This window comes from Cololabis saira, chromosome 24 (genome assembly GCF_033807715.1).
Source record: "Cololabis saira isolate AMF1-May2022 chromosome 24, fColSai1.1, whole genome shotgun sequence".
NCBI lineage: Eukaryota > Metazoa > Chordata > Actinopteri > Beloniformes > Belonidae > Cololabis > Cololabis saira.
In genome coordinates this window covers 8,823,121-8,845,889 of record NC_084610.1, presented here as the reverse complement: position 1 = coordinate 8,845,889, position 22,769 = coordinate 8,823,121, and the positions used below count along the sequence as shown (strand labels likewise).

The 22,769-nt window shown below is 41.2% G+C and overlaps 1 protein-coding gene across 7 annotated transcripts in view; it reads left to right on the top strand.

Moving 5' to 3' along the window:
• Positions 1-22,469, top strand: part of LOC133425014 (protein FAM184A-like) — an 89,537-nt gene extending 67,068 nt beyond the window's left edge. Inside the window, exons 15-24 of one of the 7 annotated variants that reach the window (XM_061715657.1) lie at positions 773-887; positions 1,435-1,532; positions 6,058-6,211; positions 6,424-6,551; positions 6,639-6,823; positions 8,994-9,140; positions 10,068-10,185; positions 11,202-11,306; positions 15,853-15,978; positions 17,080-22,469. In XM_061715657.1, coding sequence (XP_061571641.1) covers positions 773-887; positions 1,435-1,532; positions 6,058-6,211; positions 6,424-6,551; positions 6,639-6,823; positions 8,994-9,140; positions 10,068-10,185; positions 11,202-11,306; positions 15,853-15,978; positions 17,080-17,088 — 1,185 coding nt within the window. In that variant the 3' untranslated portion in view covers positions 17,089-22,469. Of the gene's footprint in view, positions 1-772; positions 888-1,434; positions 1,533-6,057; positions 6,212-6,378; positions 6,552-6,638; positions 6,824-8,993; positions 9,141-10,067; positions 10,187-11,193; positions 11,307-15,852; positions 16,194-17,079 lie in introns of all 7 variants that reach the window. The other 6 variants (XM_061715660.1, XM_061715656.1, XM_061715655.1 and 3 more) reach the window with 6 other exon arrangements.
• The last annotated feature ends 300 nt before the right edge of the window (positions 22,470-22,769 follow it).

Sequence of the window (22,769 nt, the reverse complement as noted above, 5' to 3'; positions counted from 1 at the left end):
CTCCTTAAGAAGGTTTGAAAGAAGTCTTTCGCTGTTAAGAACTACTTAACTGATCTGGGAAACCCGGCCCTTGTCATTACCCGATGTGAGTCGCACATGCGCAGTTGCGTAGTTTGTTTTGATATACACTACTCACAATAAGTTAGGGATATTATTATTTACATGATTGCTTTTCCTATTTGGTCTGAATTTTAATGAAATAAGTAAAAATTCCCTTTGATATTACTAATGATGAATGAGAAGAAACACCATTTTCATTAGTTTAATATTACCCCAAAAATGTAGACAATAAAAATAGTCTCTCACAATATCCCTAACTTATTGTGAGTAGTATGTATGTATGTATGTATGTATGTATGTATGTGTGTGTGTGTGTATATATATATATATATATATATATATATATATATATATATATATATATAGTGTGTGTGTGTTTAGATATGATCATATATAGAGAGAGATGCATAGATATGTTCATATTTTTTCAGTTGGGAATGGTATAAACTAACACATTACAATCATTTTACATTCATAGAGCTGGATTTGGATTTCCTATAAAAGTTTTGGTAATGAAAAAAGGCCAGGATGTATCTGATGTTTGATGTGCACTCTTATATTTTTATGCAGTTGGACGCGACTGCGCATGTGTGACTCAAATCGGGTAGCGACTCACATCGGGTAATGACAGTCCTCGCTCCCTGTCCTGCCCAGTTCAAACTCTCGGTTTCTGCACATTATGGTCTAAGCATCTTGTTTCCTCCCATTCCAGATATCTCTGCTGAAGCAGTCCCTGGAGCTGCAGCTGTCTCAGTCCCAGTCAGCTCTGCAGCAGCTGCAATCTCAGTTCAACCAGGAGAGGGAGCTGCTGAGCCAGCAGCTTAAAGGTAAACTGGTCTTTTTCCTCTACGGGGAGGCTGAAACGGGGAGAATCTTACCTAAAATAACCTCCTTTAATATGGTTATCCTCCATAGATCTCCATTATTTTCAGTTTACACTAAATATCTGGAATTATTAGGGATTGAATTAAACTCCCTGGTCATCTCTCTGCAGCAGATTATCAGTTGTGAACATTTGTGGTTATGCAGCGGTAAAAGAAAACATGCTTCTTTTATAGTCATGGTTGTTTACAAGAGAGGAATGGGGAAAAAAAAGATTGATTGAGTTGTTAGATGCCAGTTGTGACCCCACACGCCAAGGCTGCTCCCAGCATGATGCTAAAAAAAATGTAATTATGAAGCAAGTGCAAAGTACCAATTCAGATCACACACAAAGGCTTGAATATGGAGTTGTCACATTGTGTTCAGTGGCGTTGTTTCCCTCTGCTGTGCCTGGAACAGATTGTCATATCGTCTGTCTCGTTAACGGGAGTGAAAGCATGTCTGCTTGTGATGTGTCACAGTGCACGATCACATCTCTGCTTGTGTCTGCAGAGATGCAGAGGGAACATCAGAGGAGGGAGCATCGATTACAGGAGGCTCACTGCTGCGCCCTCAGCACCATGGAGGAGGCCAGACAGCACCAGATAAGAGTACGACACACACACACACAACATGCACCTTCGTAGGGGTGTAGATGCACGCTGCATCTGCAGGATTAAAACCAAAAACCCTCACATGTTTCCTCTGATATTAAAAACAGACAGCTGTTAAGTTATGCAGTTAAATGCAGTTATAACCCCAACCTGAATAGCTGCTCTACAGCCCAGAGGTGAGGGATCTGGTTTACAGAGGAGCTGATTCCATCCGGCCACCTCCTACGGGTCTGATGGCGGACCAAAGTAAGGGAAAGCTAGAAGGAAGGAGAGGGGGAAAGAATTTTAAAAATTGAGAACTTACAATAAAAAGGAAAAGAGGAAAATGTGAAAATATGTGCACTTCCGGTCGGGAATTTGGACACACTTTCTCATTCAAGTCAATGGGGGAGTGTGTCCCGGGCCCTTGACTGGTAGGAAAATACCAAAGTAAAAAGCAAATTAAAGGGGAAAAAGAAACAAAAAACAAAAACAAAACACAGCTGGAGATGCCTGTAGCACCCTATAATGTAGTAATTTCCTGAAAATGTAATAACGCCTGAAAATGCAATAAAATTTGCATTTAACTCAATCGAAAATGTAATAAAACCCAATAATGTAATAACTTCCCCAATAATGTAATAACTTCCCCAATAATGTAATAGAATATCCTGACTGACATTGTAATAAAGATTTTTCCAATAATGTAATACCTTATTACATTATTGGAAATTTATTACATGGTACCCAAAGTCTGCAATTTAACCCAATAGTCATTCTGGTGTTTCAAATCCAGCGTATATAACATTCTTAGATACTTAAAACACAAAATGTAGAACTCTGGACTGAAAATGAACATATTTATTACATTATCAATTTTGGAAAAAAAAAAAGACCCACCTGAAAATTTAATAAATTCCCAATAATGTAATAAGGTATTACATTATCGGTAAAAATGTTATTACAATATCCGTCAGGATATTTTATTACATTATTGGTCAAGTTATTACATTATTGGACTTTATTACATTTTGAGTTAAATGCAAATTTTATTAAATTTTCAGGCGTTATTACATTTTCAGGAAATTATTACATTATAGGGTGCTACATGCCCCCCCAAGACCATGGTCACTTTTTGCTTGTTTGGTTGTTTTTCCCTTTGTCTCTCTCTCTCTCTGTCTTTCCTTTCTTCTCTCTCCACCCTCATCCCTTTCTCTCTCATTTCTTCCTGTGTTAATACTGACTTTATTTTTTTTATCCTATTTATTTATTTAGCTTTTTTTTATGGCTGCTGTCTCTCTCCTAAAATAACCATCATTCTAGAAAACCATCATACTCATACACACCATACACGCCCACATATAAGAAGAAATATGAGCAAAAACATTGACTTTCTTGTTTTGTTTTTGTACTGCTTAATTTGTCTGTTTTGTAAAATGAATTAAAAAAACAGACAGCTGCAGTCACCGCTGAAGCTAAAAAAGTGTCACCAATATTTCAAAATCGAATGATTCAAACATAATGAGATCCAAATGAATACCCTGCATTGAGGTCAGGCTGAATCAGCAACACAAAAGAGAAAGCCACTTCCTCCCGAGAGGAAATGAAAGCCTCCCACCGTTTGCAGTGTTGCAACTGAAATGAGTTTTTCCCAATTTAATCTCCAGCACGCTAATGATTACTTGGTTCCTTCCAACCAAAAGAGTTTGAAGGAGCAGTATTATGGGAGTAATGAGCCTCAGTGAGTGATGGGCTTTAAAACTCCGACAGTCCAAAGCCTGTAGGAGGCTGTTGTTGATTCTGTGATAATGATCCTCGTAATCCTGCTTCAGGATTACGAGTTAACAAATCCATAAGCAGTAAAATCGTTCGTTAAAGTTCTGGCCTGCCGAACCATTCGTCTATGCTCCTTTAGCTTCACCGCCTGTTATATTATATTGAAAATGAATCGGCATGATTGCAGTTTATTGTTGTGATCTGTTGTAAGTGCTCGTGTAATTACACTGGAGCAGAAACATCATGACGTTTACCGCACCATTAGGCAAAATGGTTAAACATGTGTCAGGTGACATTTGTTATTTCAGCTCCTCGTCATCCTTTCCAGCGATGAGACTGTCTAATACGTCTGATTTTAGAGTCTTATTACCAGTGGTGGGGCGTCAGGGCCAGCAAGGCCTTCTCTGCTGGCCTAACAACCACAAATCATGATCGTAATTATGATAGTGGTTAATTTAATTATTAAATATATAATTCTCTTTGTGTCATATTATGCTCCTTCCAGTCCTTTTTGTTTTTAGGTTAGAGTTTTTCTCCAATCAGAATTCAGCTATCTAATGTTTCCAGGCTGTATGAAATCTGTCTTCAGAATCAACAATGCGGGCGTCTGTGCACTGTAACGGGCAAATACAGTTGATGGATAGTTGCGATAGCCAATCAGATCACGGGTTGTCAGTAAGGCCCTCTAGCTCATAGACATATATACGTAGACGCCGCATCGAATGCCGCCGCCCACTGAAGTGACGTGCCTATAGGTCCGCCATCTTGGTACAGACCACTCGCCACGGCAATGCATTACATCTATGGAGGAGCGGCGTTTCTACGCACACAAAAGTGATCATAAATGATGTTGTGAAGCTAATTTCGCGTGATTTGTTTGTCAAACGTCACACATTACAGACAGACATAGATAAAACAAAAAGAAAAGAAAGAAAAGAACCCAGAAAACGTTCAATGTTGAGGTCTTTATTTACTATACAAGTATTTAGTATATAATTGTTTCTATTGCCATTACTATTATTATTAATATTATATTATATTAACATATATTATATATACATATATATTATATATTATATTATATTATATATTAACATTATATTAACATTGAATTATTATTGTTACTATTGCTATTCTATTGTTGTTATATCACTATCATCATTAGATGATTATAATAAATATAATGTATACTTTTATTAATAATAATAGTAATGGCAATAGAAACAATTATATAGTAAATACTTGTATAGTAAATAAAGACCTGAACATTGAACATTTTCTGGGTTCTTTTCTTTCTTTTCTTTTTGTTTTATCTATGTCTGTCTGTAATGTGTGACGTTTGACAAACAAATCACGTGAAATTAGCTTCACAACATCATTTATGATCACTTTTGTGTGTGTAGAAACGCCGCTCCTCCATAGATGTAATGCATTGCCGTGGCGAGTGGTCTGTACCAAGATGGCGGACCTATAGGCACGCCCAGCCACAGTGGATGCGGCGTCTATGTATATATGTCTATGCTCTAGCTCGCCTTACGTTGAACGTGACATTTACGTATCCTGTGATTGGATATCGATACTTACTAGTTTGAGTCACGACAGTGGGGGGGACACAGCCGTTTTGATGAATGCAAAAGTTTTTAGTTTTTTTTTACGTTTTTTTATGTTTTAATTTATTTCGTCACATGAAGTTCATAATAACGAACTAGATTGACAAATATACTGAAAATGGAACAAAAAAATCTCGACATGAAAAAGTTTTGTCACAAAAAAATATGTTGTGTCGCTGTGGCCAAAGTATGGCCGACTTGTTAGTGTCTTTCTGATATTTAAATGAGCATGAGGTTCCTTTGAAGAAATGAGACTCGATAGCGCCACCCTTCACCACGACGGCCGTTGGGGGTACTGCAGCCAACAGTGAAGCCGGCACGGGAGAACGGGGAGAACGTGCATGCAGCGTCATGTGACGTCACATCCACAGCCCAGCGCGGGAAATTCGGCCCCACAATTGCAGCACATTTTGCAGCACACAGCCTGTTCAAGGCAAAGGAGAGATACGCTAGAGGGCTCATTCTTGTTGGTTTGGAACGCTTCATCTGACATTATTACTAGAAAACTTAAAACGTATACGCATTTTTTTCATAAATCCTGCCTCAAGCTCCTTTAACTACGATTCTGCAATTTATTGTACAATCTTGTTAAATCTTTCATACTCTTTGTGGACTCTTTTAATAAAACTTTTTTTTTTTATACCAGCAACATCAGGCCAGAAGCCTATTCTTTGTTTTCATTCATTTTTTTAAAGATAATTTTAAAGACCCTTTTATTTTTAAGTTTTGACATTAACATACCAGATATGTTTTAATTGCTGATGCGGGCTTGTTGATTGTTAAAATGCGCTGGATAACAACCCATGTTGTAACCAACTGAGGTGATGCAATGCCTCGTAGTGCTTAAGTGTGTTTCTAACTACTCTCCAGTCCTGCTGTTATAAATGCTGCTTAATGAAAGGTATTTATTGACTAATTTGGACATCACTGAAGGCTTAAGTGTAAAATGCACCACCCGCCACTGCTTATTACTGGCATGACATGACACTGCTTTGGCTACAGTATTCATTTGTGCTCAGACTTTGTTTTTCTTGCAATCTTAAAAGTGGTCACAAAAGTATTTTGAGTGACCTTGCTGCTGGAGAACAGTATCCATCTGACCAAAACCTGGCCTGCAGCTCTTTGTGACCTTCATGCCTCCTGCTGCCGTCTCTCAGGCCCTGGAGGAGCGTCTGAAGCAGGAGCAGAGGGAGGAGGTTCACGCTCTGAAGGAGGCCCACAGGAGAACCTTGGAAATCCTCCGTCAGCAGTCGGAGCAGGAGCTGCAGACGCTACGATTCGAGCTGGAGGACGAGGGGAAAGCTAAGCTGGGTAAATGATAGTAAACACGCTGTACTTCCCTCTCACGCGCACAGACAACATCTGCAACAGCACACAGATGTGTAAATAAATAAGTCATGCACTATTGGCGGTGGAAACTGATTGAACTGGTTATTTTTCCTGTGATACATTCATTGCTACCACATCTGACGCTGCAGTGTTGAAGACATTCTCTCACTTAACGTATGGTGTGTGGGTGCCAGCTTCTCTTCGTGCAGAACTGAACCACCTCCACGCTACAGCCATAGAGCATCTGAAGCAGATCCACATAAAAGAAAACAGCACAGCCAAGCGGGAGCTGGAGAAAGCGTTGGAGCACAGCCACCAAAAGGTAGCTCTCACGCCCTGGTACTTAACCCTGAAGTGTTCACACTAAAATGGTTTCTATGTTCTGAACGTTTACGGTTTGTCTTTTTAGGAGCAAGAGCTCCTCGTTCGCATCTCCGACCTTGAAGCAGAGGTGTGTTCCCGCAACAGCCGCATCACCAATCTGGACCACGAGATCCACTCCCTTAATGAGACTATCGACACTCTGACCAGAGAGCTGGAGCTCAAGGGCAAAGAGGTGCTGCGGGTTCGCAGCGAAGCCAACCATCAGATAAGGTAGAGCCGGCGGAGCAGCCATAGATTCCACCGCCAGAGCCTCAAACACTCACATCTCACACACGAAACGTCCCGCTGAACCTCAGCAGTTGCTGACCCAGTTAGCGGACGACTAATCCCACACTCAGTCCCCATGGGGACAACCATCTGAACCCCTGATTAAAAGACACATCCTGGGAAGCATTCATGCCTTGAAACCCAGGGACTTAATGTGTTTGGGTAGGTGCAGCCCACTCGTGATGACGGAGGACTCGCAACTTAAAGATTTCATAAAGAATGATCAGAATCAAAGCGTCACAGCTATGCCCCAAAACCAAATTAACCCTCAGTGTCTCGAGACGCCAACATTTTGGCCCAATCCCAATACACCCCCTACTTTTCTTCACTAGCCCTACTTTCTTTCACTCGCCCTTCTTTTCTTCACTACCCCTAAAAAAGAAGGGACAGATTTTAGGGCACTTGAAATCTTCCCAGGGCCCTGTCCCAATACTCCCCTTACCCCTCGTTTTCATCCCTACTCCTAATCAGGAAGCTGAGAGCCAAAAGCTGTTTTAATTTCAGCTGTAGCGCTGTTAATATGGCACTTTATTAAGTTTTAATATTTTTTCAGGCATAAAAGTAACCGTTAAGGTCTCCAACCTGGGCTCAGTTTATCCAAATAACGCCTGTTAAGAAATTTGATCTGATGTTTTTGGCGATGATGAGACCGGGGCGCAGCAGCAGCTCACGTACAGGATTGATCGCCAGGTCAACCTGCGCCGTCTTCCCGGGGAGAAACCTGCAGCTCTGTGGAGAATTACCGCTGGCTGAAATAAATCATTTAGGAAGATAAATGTTGGTTTAATAGATGAAATCTAACAGTTGAAGCTACGCCCGTTAAGAAATTTACTCCGAAAATTTCGGGATTTCTGTCTGCCTGCCGGCTTCGTGAGCTGATTTATGGTTCTGCGTTAAATCGATGCAGAGCATACGGCGTAGGGTACGGCGTATGGTGCGCGTCGCCGCGTAACCTATGCCGTAGGCTCTGCGTTGGTGTAACGCGGAACCATAAATCAGCCTTTATTCTGGCGAGGTTGCAAAAAACGGGCAACGAGTGATTATGTACATTCACTGAGTGAATATTATGAAAGTAAAATATATATTTCTCGCTAGAAATGTAATCAAAACGCATTTTTATGCGGAAACTAACTCAAAATATTGATTTTATTCACTAAAAAATAAGAAATGTCCAGCATGTTTTTTTTTTGGATTCAGTCCGCAAATGACGACGAAAAGAATTCTGGGAAATTTTTATAGCCCCTCGGTCGCCAAGTCAGCATCTGAAATCCCTCGCTCTGAAGGGACAGATTCATAACCACTCGCCCTCGTTATGCCCACTCCCCCTAGGTGAAAAGAGGAATTGGGACACCACTACCCTCACGGGAACGCGCAAAATTTAGGGGGAGGGATGAAAACGAGGGCGAGGGGAAGTATTGGGACAGGCCCTTAATGTGTTGGGTAGGTGCAGCCCACTCGTGATGACGGAGGACTCGCAACTTAAAGATTTCATAAAGAATGATCAGAATCAAAGCGTCACAGCTACTCCCCAAAACCAAATTAACCCTCAGCGTCTCGAGACGCCAACATTTAAACTCCACTTCCCGGCTTGGAATAAGTGCTGTTTATGACAATCCTCAGAGCCTCCAGCTTAGACTTTATTGATTTAAATCACAATGACGTGAGTTATTTATCTCCGATCCTGCAGTAAAAGCATTATTATGGTGGATCAATCCTCCGTGAAGCTTCAGTTTCACAGATACGAGCACGCTGAGGTCATCCACCGCCCGTGTTTGGGTGCGACAGTCTTTCCAAGTTACTTTGTCTTTGATAGCACACAGACCAATCGATTGATAGCAATCGTTAAGCAGCGAGGGACCACGTCTCGTCTGCATCAGCTGGACTCTCCGTCCTCGCTGTTGTCTTCCTCTGCAATTAAGTGACATGTTGTGTCAGTGTCCTGCATCTCAACCTGGAAGTTAAGTGGCTCAGGCAGACTAAAAGCCCCTAATTGCTCAGAAGTTCCTTTTATTAAAGTGCAAACGTGCAGTGCCTGGAGATTTAGGGTAATATGCATCCAGCATTTGTTACCTGTTGTCCTCATGCTGCCTTTTTTTGTCCGTCTCTGCTGCAGAGTCCACGAACAAGACCTCACGAAGAGGCATGAGAGGGACCTGGGGGAGATGAACGCTGTTCATCACAGAGAAACGCACATCATCCTGGCTGACTTCAACAAGGCCCAGGAGGTGCTCAGGGACAAGATCTCTGCTCTTCAGATACTGTAAGTCACACAGATGCATGGCTCCGTCTCCTCCGGGGCTCCGTAGGGCTTTCAGCATCTTATTCACACTCTGAGTTGCTGGCCAATGTAATCACTCTCCTTGATCACACGCTTTGGTATAAGCCGTACTGGAGTTGAGGGGGGATGAGGGGGGATGGCATCCCTCCCTGAAATAAAAACGGTCCAAATCATCCCCCCTGTAAAACTGCCATCCCCCCTTTCCATCCCTTATGTCATTTCATCAATGAATGTGGTTTTACTGCTATTTCAACATTTAGAGTCATCACCAGAAAAATAACACCAGAAAAATGACTTATTTGACAATTTTCACCTGTTTCAAGTAAATTTTCACTTGAAATGAAGGAAAATCTGCCAGTGGGATTTATCTTCTCATAACAAGCAAAAAAATCTTTTTCCACTGGCAGATGTTTCTACTTATTTCAAGTGAAAATCTACTTGAAACAGGTGAAAATTGTTGTTTTTTCCATTGATGAGTCTTGTTTTAAGTGCAATTTTTTTTACTAAAATCAGACATTATAACTAGAAATAAGACAAATATTTTTGTCAAGATTTTGAGTTTTTGCAGTGATCCATGTTACTTATCCTGTGAAGGACAGAGTCATATTGATAAGTTCAGAAAACTGTTTTTTATTGTGTTTTGATGTATTAGATGTAAGCCCAGTGGATATTTAAAGCTTACAGAAGGCTGCATTTAACTGCTGCTATGTCATTCCTGCAGTATTTCTGCAGCTGTTTTGGTCACTGCTATTATTTGTAATATATTATATTATTTGTAATCAGCACAAATTATCTGTCCCCATATGATAAAATCCACCATCCCCCCTGATTTTTTTTTTTTACAACTCGAGTACTGGGTACAACTTTCCTTATTTTACTGCCTTCTGCTCGTCTCACATCTGCGTCCAGGTTGGAGGGGACAGAGGAGAAGTTAAGGAACAGAGAGAGCCGACCAGAAGACCTGCATCTGATAGCAGAGCTCAGAGAGATGGTGACTGAAAGAGAAGCTCTGGTCAAGAAACTGGTGGTGAGTTCACTGGATGGCGAACTTCAGCCCCGCTGGAAAAATAAGACAAAGTTAATTTTAACACCTCAGAGGCTCAAGCTGTGAGTCTAATCTTTCAACTGCTGATGAGTAAATATCGGCTGACGTCACAGATCTTATCATCTGGATGTCTGAGTTATTTTAGTAAAAGTTGCTCTGTGGTACGACGGAGTATTAGGGCCAAACTAAGACAAAAGAAATTGGAAATTACGAGAATAAAGTCATAATAGAATAAAGTCGTAATATTATGAGAATAAAGTCGTAATATTACGAGAATAAAGTCGTAAAATTACGAGAATAAAGTCGTAACATTACTAGAATAAAGTCGTAATGTTGCGAGAATAAAGTCGTAATATTATGAGAATATAATTTATGAGAACTCTAACAGGAAGAGCAGTCTTCTCCCTGTGTTAAAATGAGGAATATTGAGCATCTTGTGAAGTTATATTTATATATTTATAATATATTACGACTTTATTCTCGTAATATTATGACTTTATTCTCGTAATTTTACGACTTTATTCTCGTAATTTTACGACTTTATTCTCGTAATTTTACGACTTTATTCTCGTAATATTATGACTTTATTCTCATAATATTATGACTTTATTCTCGTAATATTATGACTTTATTCTCGTAATTTTACGACTTTATTCTCGTAATTTTACGACTTTATTCTCGTAATATTATGACTTTATTCTCGTAATTTTACGACTTTATTCTTGTAATATTATGACTTTATTCTCGTAATTTTACGACTTTATTCTCATTACATTATGACTTTATTCTTGTAATTTCCTTTTTTTGTTTTTTTTTGTTTGGCCCTAATACTCCGTCGTACTGTGGTGTCAGAGAATCAGCTCTGGATATTTTTGTTCTCAAAAAAAAAAGAGAAAGACATTTTATAAACACTTAATTGCTCCCTACATGTTTATATGTCATTTAACAGAAGACCTGGGGTGAAATATCCCTATTTTATGTTTGTGTTGGCGGTACAGGATGACAAGAAATTCTACCAGCTGGAGTTGGTCAACAGAGAGACGGGCTTCAGCAAGGTCTTCAATTCCAGTGCCAACGTCGGTGTCATCAACCCTCTCATCAAGGTGAGGACACTCAAAAACCCTCATCGGTGCCAGCGTCATGGATGTCCAGGACATCGCTGAAATGTAGCACACTCAATGTTCTTAGTCACCAAAACTCACACAAGTGACGTCACACAAATCCCTCACATATCCACAAAGATGTCGGGGAGAAGGGAGACATCTTTTCTCCAAGTGTGAGGCCTGAGGCGCACACTTGGTTGGATCGTCCTGAAACACGTATTCAGGGAGGTGTTCAGGGGACAAACTCATCCAGGATGCTCAGACCACCTCAACTACCGTAGCTGCTCTCGATTTGGGGAAGCAGAAGCTCCAAGTTCCTCCCAAAGCTTCCAGTCCAGCCAACTTTGGAGAAAACTTGTTTCAGCTGCCTAAATTTCTGTAAAGAATGGTTTATATACTACATATGTCTATATATATAACACCAAAACAGAGAGAAATTAGTTATTGGTGTGATAATGTCAGGAAAGGTTTTAGTGATAGCTGGGAGGGAATATGTCAAAAATCATGAAGATTGTGCACTTGGTGTTTTTGATATTTGGCATGTAGGGTTTGGACATAAGGTTTTCAAAAACTACCGCAAACAAATTGGGACGGCCCCCTAGTGGCCGGTTGGCAGAAAATTCAAAATGGCTCCCGCCGAAAAGAGCAAAGGTCATATCTCAGCTTCTCTTTGTCCTAGATTGTTGTATATTGTCACTTTTTCTACTTTTTTGGTGCTAGGAATTCAATTCTGAGATAAATTTCCTATTTCAAGGTCATGTTGAAGGTCAAATTTAATTTTCAAGGTAATTTCTTTGCCCAAAAAAACTCTAGGGCTCTAGACTGCTATTTTCACCCCCAAGGAATGCAATTTTCTGTTTATTGGACAGGTCACTATCACTGTAGTGTCAATAATCTGATTGGGTGAGAACAGTGGCCTTCATTCAGGCTTAACGAACAGAACCTCAGAACTAAGTCACAGTGAAAGAGTAGGATTTTATTAAAATAACAAACAAAAAACATCAGCTGTGCATATTTAAACTCACTTAACACCTACAATGCTGCCTCTATCGCCTCACTTATTGATTCATTTTGAGTTTTCTGCAAACCGGCCACTAGGGGGCCGTCCCAATTTGTTTGCGGTGGTTTTTGAAAACCTTATGTCCATACCTAACACCATGCCAAATATCAAAAACTTGTCACCAAGTGCACGATTTTCATGAATTCCCTCCCAGCTATGAGGACCCAGATGCAGGAGAGCAGGAGGCAGGAGTTCCAAAAAACGGAGATTTATTCACAAAAACTTAACCAAAAACGCTGCTGAGCAGGATCAACAAACGGAACATGAACATACAGTAAATAAGAAAACTAGGAAAACCTGACGAGGAGGACATGGAGGGAGCGAACAGTATGGACCAGCAGGGAGCAGGGAAAAGACAAGACTAGATATACACAGGGGATGACGAGACACCGGTGCAGATGATCAGGGCAGATGGGAAACAGGAAGGCCAAGACAGAACTGAAACACCAGGACAGGGCTTCAAAATAAAACCGGAAGGGTGAAACCCTGACAGATAAGATAACAGTTGTGTTTGTTGGACGACAAGCAGATGCTTTGCTTCTGGGGTTTAAACAAGCCCAATATTAGTGCATATTCAAAAGGAAGGCTTACGACTTTTTTTCAGGTTCCAGTCCACATCTGTCCAGTGGTTGTGCACACTGGCAGTTGTTGTTTTATTATTTGTATGATGAAGTTATTCAGAGACGCTCCCCATCCCAGTCTTGTCTCATTTCAGTTGAGGCAGGAGAGCTAGCTCTGTTAAAGTGTGAACTCTGTCCTGAAGGGCTGAAGGTTCTACAAACTGCACAAGCAACATTGAAAGAGATGAAAATTACCAATAAAACGGCAATTATCTTGTTTACAACAAGAAAAACTCTCTACCGTGGATACTGCATCAGAGACACTCATGTGATGTAATGTAATGGGCTAAATGGGGAAAAAAAAACATTTTGGGAAGCAAAACTTAGAATTTCTGCTATTTATTTACAGAATTATTGTAAAAATATAATAAACACGAATAATTCTTCCAGCACACATTTCCACAAAATAACAGAGGTCTATTTTCTGCACAACATGACCTCAAAGACCACATTTCTAAAAATTAGATGACATAAAATGATGCACATATAACAAAAATCCATTTTTACACCATTTTTAATTTCACTTCTCATATAAAAGACTCCAGTTTAATATCTAAAGATCCCATTTTCCCTGAAAAACGGAGTTTCAACCTAAAGATCGATGGAGACAAACACGTTCCATCACAGCTGGACACAAGTGATAAAAGAGAGCATAAACTCTGCAGAGGTCCTGCATGTATTTTACTAATTATCCAGCATTGATCATTACTGAAGGTAACCAGGGGAACTGGCATCATCATTTATCTTCCCTGGCTATGTGTTTGTACCTTATTTATATTGATCCGTAGCCGAGGATAACACAACCGAAACATTAATCTGCAATAAACAATTTTTCTCATCTTAGTTTTAACTTTCCATGAAGCTTCTCATATTACATTTTAGTCGATTTCCGATGTGCAAAACGATCCTTTCGTGCCTGAAGACCTCCATCAGTGTGAGCGCTGCACATATTTCCACCTCAAGTTTCATTCCTTCATGCATGTACAGCTGTTGCAGCGAATGTCACTCAGAAATAATAATGCTTCATTTCAGCATCGCAGCATCAGCTTCTCATCCTCTCCCCTCATCCTCCCCGGTGCCACGCTGCCACGCTGCCGCGCCGCACACTGCGCGCTGTCAATATTACATAACATATACATCCTTCTTTCCCTCAATTACACCCTTAAGCTGAGTGGGAAGGATTAGAAAAACTCCCGACTTTGGCAACTTGTGGAAACACAGCCGCGGTGGCAGCTCCCTCCCCCCGACTCCCCCCCCAGGGGAACGCACAGAAGTATTTCTAGGCTAATTTCTGCATTTTTTTCCCCTGTCGGTAAAGATAGTTTTCCAGCAGCCATGCATGCGCGAGGCTGCAGGAAGAGATAACTTATCAAAAGCAGTTTGATTGGTTTCTTTCGTACGCAAACAGGAACAAAAGTGTGTGCAGCCGACTGAAACGGTGCAAGTGTCTGTTTGATGGAACATGTTCGGTGCGCAGGAAATTACCCCCCCTATGAGGAGCTGATTGCTCCATGCAAGATCAAATAACACTTCATTAACTAAGTTCATTAGCGTCTAGGGCTGTAGTCGTGTTGAGCTCGGCACAAACACTGTGGTACCTCTGTGTGGTCTAGTGCTTCATGGTCCTCGCGTCTCTTCCTTTTATACCAGCTTGTTCTTTTAATAAATGAGGAAATATTCCAACCTCATTCATAATATTTTGTCTCATCGGATGTTTTCTCTCTAATTTACTCCCCTTTTAAACATTCAGCATTTGCTGAAAGGCAAAGGAATACATTTCTATCTTTCCAAAGTTGGACAAAGCTCACTCCACAAATAAGTTGATAAACCTTAAAATTGTGCAAAGAATGATGAAAAGTTAAATTCTATTCCATTCAATGTTATTTATACAGCATCAATTACAACAGAAGTTGTCTCTAGGATCTTTCCAGAGACCCAGAGCATGACTGTGGCAGAGTGGAGGAGCTGCAGCCACTCAGGCTGACGGGACACAGGTGTGGCCCGTCAACCTCTCCACCCTGCCAGCCTTATAAGAGGAGAAGCTGCTGCTGAGACTGGGGGTCAGACTGAAGCTGAAGCTGCTGGAGCTGTGCTTGTGCACGTGTGGCGGTGTTTGGGAATAAAAGGGTTCTGCACTAAACTCCGTGTCCTCCTCTGTCCATCCCATCGGGCCCCACGTTGGGCGCCAGTGTAGCAGTGTGAGTGCCACGGGGCCCGACCGACAGGATGGAGAGGACACGGAGTTTAGTGCAGACCCTTTTATTTCACCCAAATCACCGCCAACACGTGCACAAGCACATCAGCATACCAGGAACCCTCGCTGCTGTCCAGCTCTGCCTTATAAGGCAGGCAGGGTGGAGAGCGGCAGCCACTCAGGCGGATGGGACACAGGTGCGTGTGTCCCATCAACCTCTCCACCCTGCCACAATGACCCCCGAGCAATTATTACATAAACATAAACAGTGACAGGTAAAAACTCCACTAGTGGGAGAAAAACCTTAAGCCAAACAGTGGCAAGAAATACTCCCCTTTTTAAAAGAGAGAACAGACAGAGAGAATGAAGAACAGAGAAAGGAGAGACACAGACACAATGGCTAACTGGTGCACTGCAGGGATGACTATATAAACAGATGTACAGCAGGTGGTCAGAAGGTGGGGGGCAGACATCCATACAGACAGGTGGAAGCAAAAAGGGACCCCGAAATGAAATCTGGTCAATCTGAAACTGATCGACCAAAACCGTGACTTAAGGAACTATGGAGGTTCAGAATCCTGAATTAGTCCAGTGTCTGCATTGCGTCATGTGATCAGGTTTTAGTAGCGGATTACTCGTACTCATGTCTCGCTTTTCTATGTGTGTCTGTAGTCGAAAGCAGGCAGCCAATCAGAGCACCGCCTCAACAGCTTTCCTAGCCATTCAGCCCTCCGCTTCGTCAGCCCTCCCACCATGACTCACGAAGGCCAGGAAGAGGCGGGACGGGAGGTGGAGGAGGTAGGACCAGGAGGCCGTTTTGTGCCTCCTCACTGCCCCCTCCAGAGGTCCCTCCCCCGCCTGCCACTGCTCAGACCTCTTCCTCCTTCTCCTCTTCCTCAGCATCCTCCTCTTCCTCCACCTCATCCTCCACATCATCCCATGCCGAGCCTTGCTCTTCCTCATGCTCCCCAGGACCCCCTCGTGCAGCATCAGGGCCTGCAGAGGTTTAGGAGGTGAGGACTAATGTGAGTTGCTTTCCCTTCAGAAGCTCTATGAGCTGGTTCTGTGTGGTTCTGCTGCCCACACCCCCCCGTATCTATTACCTCACTTATTACTTTCACCTCCTTGTATCCTCAACCCCCTCCCTGTCAGAAAAAAACGAAATTCCCTGCACCACAAAGGATTTTAAATTGGAATTTTAATTTAGCCCCGAAGCCATCGCCGAGCCCAACGCAGATCTCTTAATTTCACACAGCTCCGCAGCTCCACTCCATTAGATCAGGGTCAGCACACAAAAATAATGAAAATATGATCCTTTGATGCATTGTGCTTCAGCATAACGTCCATTTTCCATTTGCCACCGCCGCACCGTCGCAGACAGGTCAGTCTCACATTTACTGCACGTCCTCGTTGTCATTTCCATCTGCTTTTGGTTTCTAATGGAAAAAAAAAAGGTGCTAACCCCCGAAACTTGAGGGTAAAGCGAAGGTAGAAAGCGGCACTGCAGCAACTTTTAAATGAAAAACGTAGCTGGGGAAACGGTAAACAGTTGCAGCCTTTGTCCTCTCAGCAAACTAAAGGGGCGTTGCTCCCTGCAGCAGCTGGTTAGAAATCACCGGGAGGTTAGATGCCGGAGGGCGTAAACTGCTGCCGAATCTAAAGGTTGGCTTGAAATCGGAAGGTTTCTACAGAAAAAGTGGTTTCTTTTCTTTTATTTTAATGTGCACCCACTGGATCCCCTTCACTCTGCCACCGGTCCTGTCTGTGATTACGTCACACGAGGCTATCACTGTTATTTCCCTCACCGTCAAGCTCCCGAGCCTGTTCGTTTCTCTGTCACCCCGCCCCGCCCTCCTCCTCCGTTTAACAGATGTCCTGTTTTTTTCTTGGGTTCCTCAGCCTTCCTGAAGCCAACGCTGCGACACCGGCGCGCCCGAGGGGGTCGGAGCAGGCCAAACGCAAGGAATATTTCACTAAAGAAGAGGAGCTGTACTCCCAGTACTTCTCCTTCTGACCGGCAAAAAATAACCCCAACTCTGTCAAAACAGTGAAGAAAAAAAGAAAAGGTGATGGGACAGGGAGCTAAAAGTGGACAGCAATCAAACTGCAGGATTTGAGGGTCATTTGACGGGTAGAGACGGATATCAAACATCCAGTCCTAATCACAGCACTGAAACCCCTGTGGGACCTCGACCTTACAGCCTCCACACAAGCCCACACCGATGGTGTCACTATTTCATCATGATAGTCGGAGGAAATTAGCTATTTATTCATTTTCACATTAATTTTTTTCTTTTCTATCTACACCATCAGCAATTCTGTAAGGTTCCAACATTTGTATAAGTGCTATCACTGCACAGATCAACATGCTGTAAATCCCAGAGAAAACCACTGAAGTCAACTTCTATTTAAAGGGATACGCCAACATTTTGCGATTTAGCTTATTTCCCATCAGCCTAAGACTTTAATAAGAGTGAATATAAGATAATTCTCAAAATGTTTCCCTTTTAAATATCTAGTTTTGCTGCTCAGATGAAACCCTGCACGTTTCAGATCATTCGATTTAATGCTAACTGAAACTTCAGTGGTGAAAATGCATCATAGAGTCAGTGTCGTGATGTAAATATGAGTTAAGCACGAAGATTTAAACTCCAAAACTCTAGCTTACTGTTTAGCTGAATATTCGTGCATGGGCTCTATACTAAAAGATGTAAGATGTATATTTACTGTATTTGAGGTAAATATAATCGACATTCACAAGTGTAAGCTAATATTATGTATGTAAGGTAAAAAAGTTAAATTATTCTTTAAAATCAGATAATTGATATAATTTGCGCCGACTGTCGGACTTTCTTAAACCCATCTATCTAGTAATATTACTTCTGACCACAGGGGGGCAGCATATCGTAAGAAAGTCTATGTGACATCCTCTGAAGTTCCCCTCTAGTGGTATAAAGTGGTATTACAAGTCGTGCCGTACCGTTCCCATTCATTAGCACAGTAACGTCAGCACGGCAGATTTTTTTGTTTTAAAGCCAATCTTGAAACAAACTCTTAAAAAAAATCAAATCCAAGAGCCTCAGTATTTGCTGTGTTGCATAAAAGTGATGGATAGACATTTTAAATCATAAGTGCAGTGTTAGTATTAGAAATGGTTCCTCGTGCAGATGTTTACAACTGCAGCACTGAAGTGAGTTTACAGCAGTTTTTCTTTGTTCATCCATCTTATGAGCTTAAATCTGGTGGGAAATATCCTCCGAGTTGGACAAAATGATTAATGCCTTGATTCCCGGCTTGTCTTTCATAACGCAGATCCATCTGCAGTAGAATAGTGTACTAAAATTGGACAAACCTTGCTGTTTTTTTGGTGATTGCAGCTGTGTTTTTGCTGTCTGCAGTGCGATAACCTACCGTACACAACAATGATAACACCAGCAAAAAAATAAAAATGGAGAACCTTTAGCTCGCTGTCCCACGACTTTTATTATGTACATAAACTCTGTGTGTTTGAGAGTCGTTTTCAAATCCTTAAACCGACCCAGGGCTGCTTGATTCAATGTTTCAGATGGCACAGGAGGGGAAACATCTGGATGAACTGGATCCAGCACCCCTCGGTTTGCTTTTCCTTTTCATTTCTATCTTCTAATTTCTACTATTTATAATGTAAGCGCTGCTGTTTTCCTGTGGTCTGTTTGTGATGCCGCCGGACCGGAGACGTAGTCGGGACGAGTTCTGTCCCCGACTCTTAACTCCGAGGAGGGTTTGATGGAAACCCGATGGAGCTCGGGTCAGGGGCCGAACTCTTCCGCTACGTGTCCGTGACTGTGGGGCCGACCACGGAGCATGTGAAACAGAGGCGCTCTCATAATTGCTGCTGTCGCTCACTTGGAGTCCTCACATCTCCAGTTTTTTGGTGTACCGTCTACTTTTTCTTTTTTTCTTTTTTAATTAATGACTTGAAGTTTACATCGTTCTTGTGCTGGATTTCATTCAGTGATTTGTACAGTTTCTGAACTGCATGGCCATCGTCCGCCGGACAGAGAGTCTGTGGTTGTTGATTCTTGAAAAGTGGACTAAAGAGTTTGAGGGGTTTCCTTCCCCTCGTGCGGTCGCGGCCGGGTCCTCTCAACAACGTGCGGACATTTCTCTTCAGCGTGATGAATACTCGTCTTCCTTGTTGAACCAGCCGAAGCTTCAGTGGTCAGGAAGTGTGCTGTCACTGCTTACAATCACAGGCTGACAACATTCGGACAGTTAAAGTTTGAGTTCTCAACAGTGTCATTGGAAGATATTTTGCATCCCCCAACCTTCATCCTCCCTTTTTTTTAATCAAATTTTGAACACATTTTTCAATTTAACAGTTTTTACAGGTACAAATATTTTACATCATAGGAGTTTTTGGTCTTATTATTCCAAACAAAATATTTTATAAAATAGAATAAAAGAAAATGTTGGCCTATATAAATAATCTTCCTTTAACTCCACTGCTAAACTTTTTTTTTAATGTAAGACACAAAAGAGGGTATTATATAAAGGATTAGTTCAATAACTGATCAGCTACTAAATCAATGAAACTAGCACTTCTTAAAGAGGCAGAAAAGCAGCAGGCAAATATCCCCATTTAAAACAGAAATTGCCGGTTCCCCCACGTCCCTCTCTGCTGTGCTGCAGCATCTCTGGCTGGTTCCCCTGGATACCAGAGGCAGGAGAAGCTGGTAACCCCTGGTTACCGTTGTATGAGTCATCAGGAAAACCCCACCCCACCCCGATGTGATTGATCCGGTACGTTCTGTATCAGTCGAAATCGCTATGACTATGCTATGATAGCTATTTTGTGCAAAGTCAATGGGTATTTCAGACCAGGTTAGTCCAGCATGTGTAGACTAGTAACCATGGTAACTGTAGATGGCAATGATAACCGAAACTAAAGCTCTTAGTGATTCCAGACATTTATGGGGGATTCTTGCAAATTACTTTAAGAGCATAGTCAGTTTCAAAAAGTTACTTTTAATCAAATCAACCTAACATATTAAAAACAAGACTAGTATTTGGTTCTCCTTTAAGAATTGTCTGATTTTAACCCACCAATTTTCTTGTCCACAAGCTGCACTACCCTTGATTTAATCATCTGTTAAAAGATGCCATTTTTCTACATAGTATTAATGCTAAAGTTCAAACTCGGCAGTTAACTGAACTTTTTTTCCGTGTATACATTTCAGTGTTCATTTACTCTTTTTTTGTGCCTGAATAAAGCCACAAAAAGCATTTTTGCTACAATAGCATACAAACCCCAGTGCACAGACTGTCCGTCTTGTCATGTGTGATTGTGAATGAGATGACTCCCAAACTTAGCTGTATTATTCCATGAAAAGTGAAAACACTTCCAGTTAAATGAGATTGCGTTTGTGTCATGTGGGAAAGTAAAAGTGAGGCTGTCAAAAAAGGAAAGGAGAGGAAATATCCTCCAGGACCCTGAAACGTTAAGCTGTCCCACGTGGCATGAATGCAGCGTCATGGCACTGGAGCTGAAGTTGTAATGAATGTCACAAAATCTATGAAATGGTTTAACTGTAAATAATGAATGCTGTAGAAAAAGACTAAAGAGAGAAAACTGAAGTGTCCTCTCTGGGATTACGCCCCAGATACGCCGAACCACAGCTGGTTCATTCCTCCATGCACACTGTGAACTTTAGATTTATCCTACAACTGTTTGAGGTATTGACATCTTAACTTAATTGTCTGCACCCAGCAGTGCGGATGTTGTTTTGTTTCTTGTTCTTTTCTTTTTTCTTGATTATATATTTTCTCACAATCATATACAATTTTACTGCATCTCCTTTTGTTGTCCTCCTAAAGATCTCCGCAACTACATTTGGCTAAAATTAACAACACAAGCTGCAATAAAGACGCGTACCCTTTAGGACTTTTCTAGTGAAAAGGATTATTCCAGTGTTTTTGCATCCCTAAATTCATACTTTAAAGCCACTCTATGTAGTAATACACCTTATGAACACATGGAGGCAGCACATCTTAAAAAATATATATAAATAAAAACCATTCCTCAGCTTCTGGCATAAGACACAATTCACCTCTAGTGGATGAATTGTGTCTTATGCCAGAAGCGGTATTGCTACATAGACTGGCTTTAAAGTTTGTTCCTTTCAGTGTAGCCAAATCAGTTGTGTTTTAAAAACTACAATGAGACTCGAGTATTGCTTTATATCACTGTGAACAATGTTTCTGTTTTTGACCAGAAAGACAAAAATAATTAGAAAAGAAAATGCCAAATCAAATCATTACAGGGTCCATGTAGAATCGTTTTTCTTTTTTTGATTTAGCAGTAAAGGTAATTTTCACATTAATCACAGAACAGTACTTGATCAATACTTTGGTTTTTTTTCTTAAGTGTCATTGAGCAGCTCTCTGTAGCAGTACCAGTACTGACCACACAGGGGCAGCATTTCACTTCAGACCCTGATGTAAGATGCGATTAAGTGTCACCTCTTCCACCTCAGCTGTTTGCCCCCATGTGGTCAGATGATGTATAACTACATAGAGTGGCTTTAACATATATTTAACATATATTGATTATGGGAACATCAGATAAAAAAAGCTGTCCTGCAGCTTTCAGTCCTCGTCTTCTTCATTTTGAACAACTGGAAGACAGATACTGTGAGAACAGAAAGCTCCTGAACAATTACTGAACTGACAGTGTTATGAGATTGTAGGCGGCAGTGTAAAAACTCAATATGGTCCTTTAAGCTCATTTAAATGAATATTTGTTGGCTTATTTGTCGATTATCTTTTGCTAAATTGCTTTTATGTGCACATCCTTACATGTGCCTGTCTTCAATGGTTGCAGTGTTTGTTTTGGAGTTCTTACACTGGCTTGCAGGCACTGCCGAGCTTTCTTTTCCAAATGAAAAGATTCACATGGGAATTTGAACCACTGACACCTGATAGAGAAAGGTTTTGCATTTACTGGCAATCACATTTATTTATTTATTTATTTATGACATTTTGCTACTGTACAATATTTGATGCTCGATTAATTTCACTTTCAGCTCAGTTTCTTTCAAAGCTGCACAAAACTTGGGGGGAACAGAAAACCCTCCTACAACAAATGTGTTGCATTGTTTGAGAAACTGAACTGAAAGCGATCCGATGTCATAATATGACTTATAATTTAATAATGTCTGTCTTGCCCCTTTTTTACGTAAACACATGTAACAGATATAACAATATTGGTATTTGTATTTATATGATTTCTGTTGTATGTTATGAAACAGTAAAATTCTGATTGTGAGACAAAACCTGTTCTTCTCATTTGTCTGTGTTTGTGGTTTCTTATTGCTTTGCGGAAAAATGTAATTCTTATGACCTTTTTGTTTTGACCAAATCTGTTCAAACATCCTTGTTTTATTGCTACTGAAATAACATCCAAATGGAGTGGTGCCAAGACTGAAAACTGCAGTCAAGCAATCCTACTGACATCTGCCGAGTGCTAAACGGCTGCAGGGTGGTTGATTTCAGGTTCCTGCAGACTTCCAGTAGAAGGCTCCTGAAATGATCAACCATGGCCTCTAGGT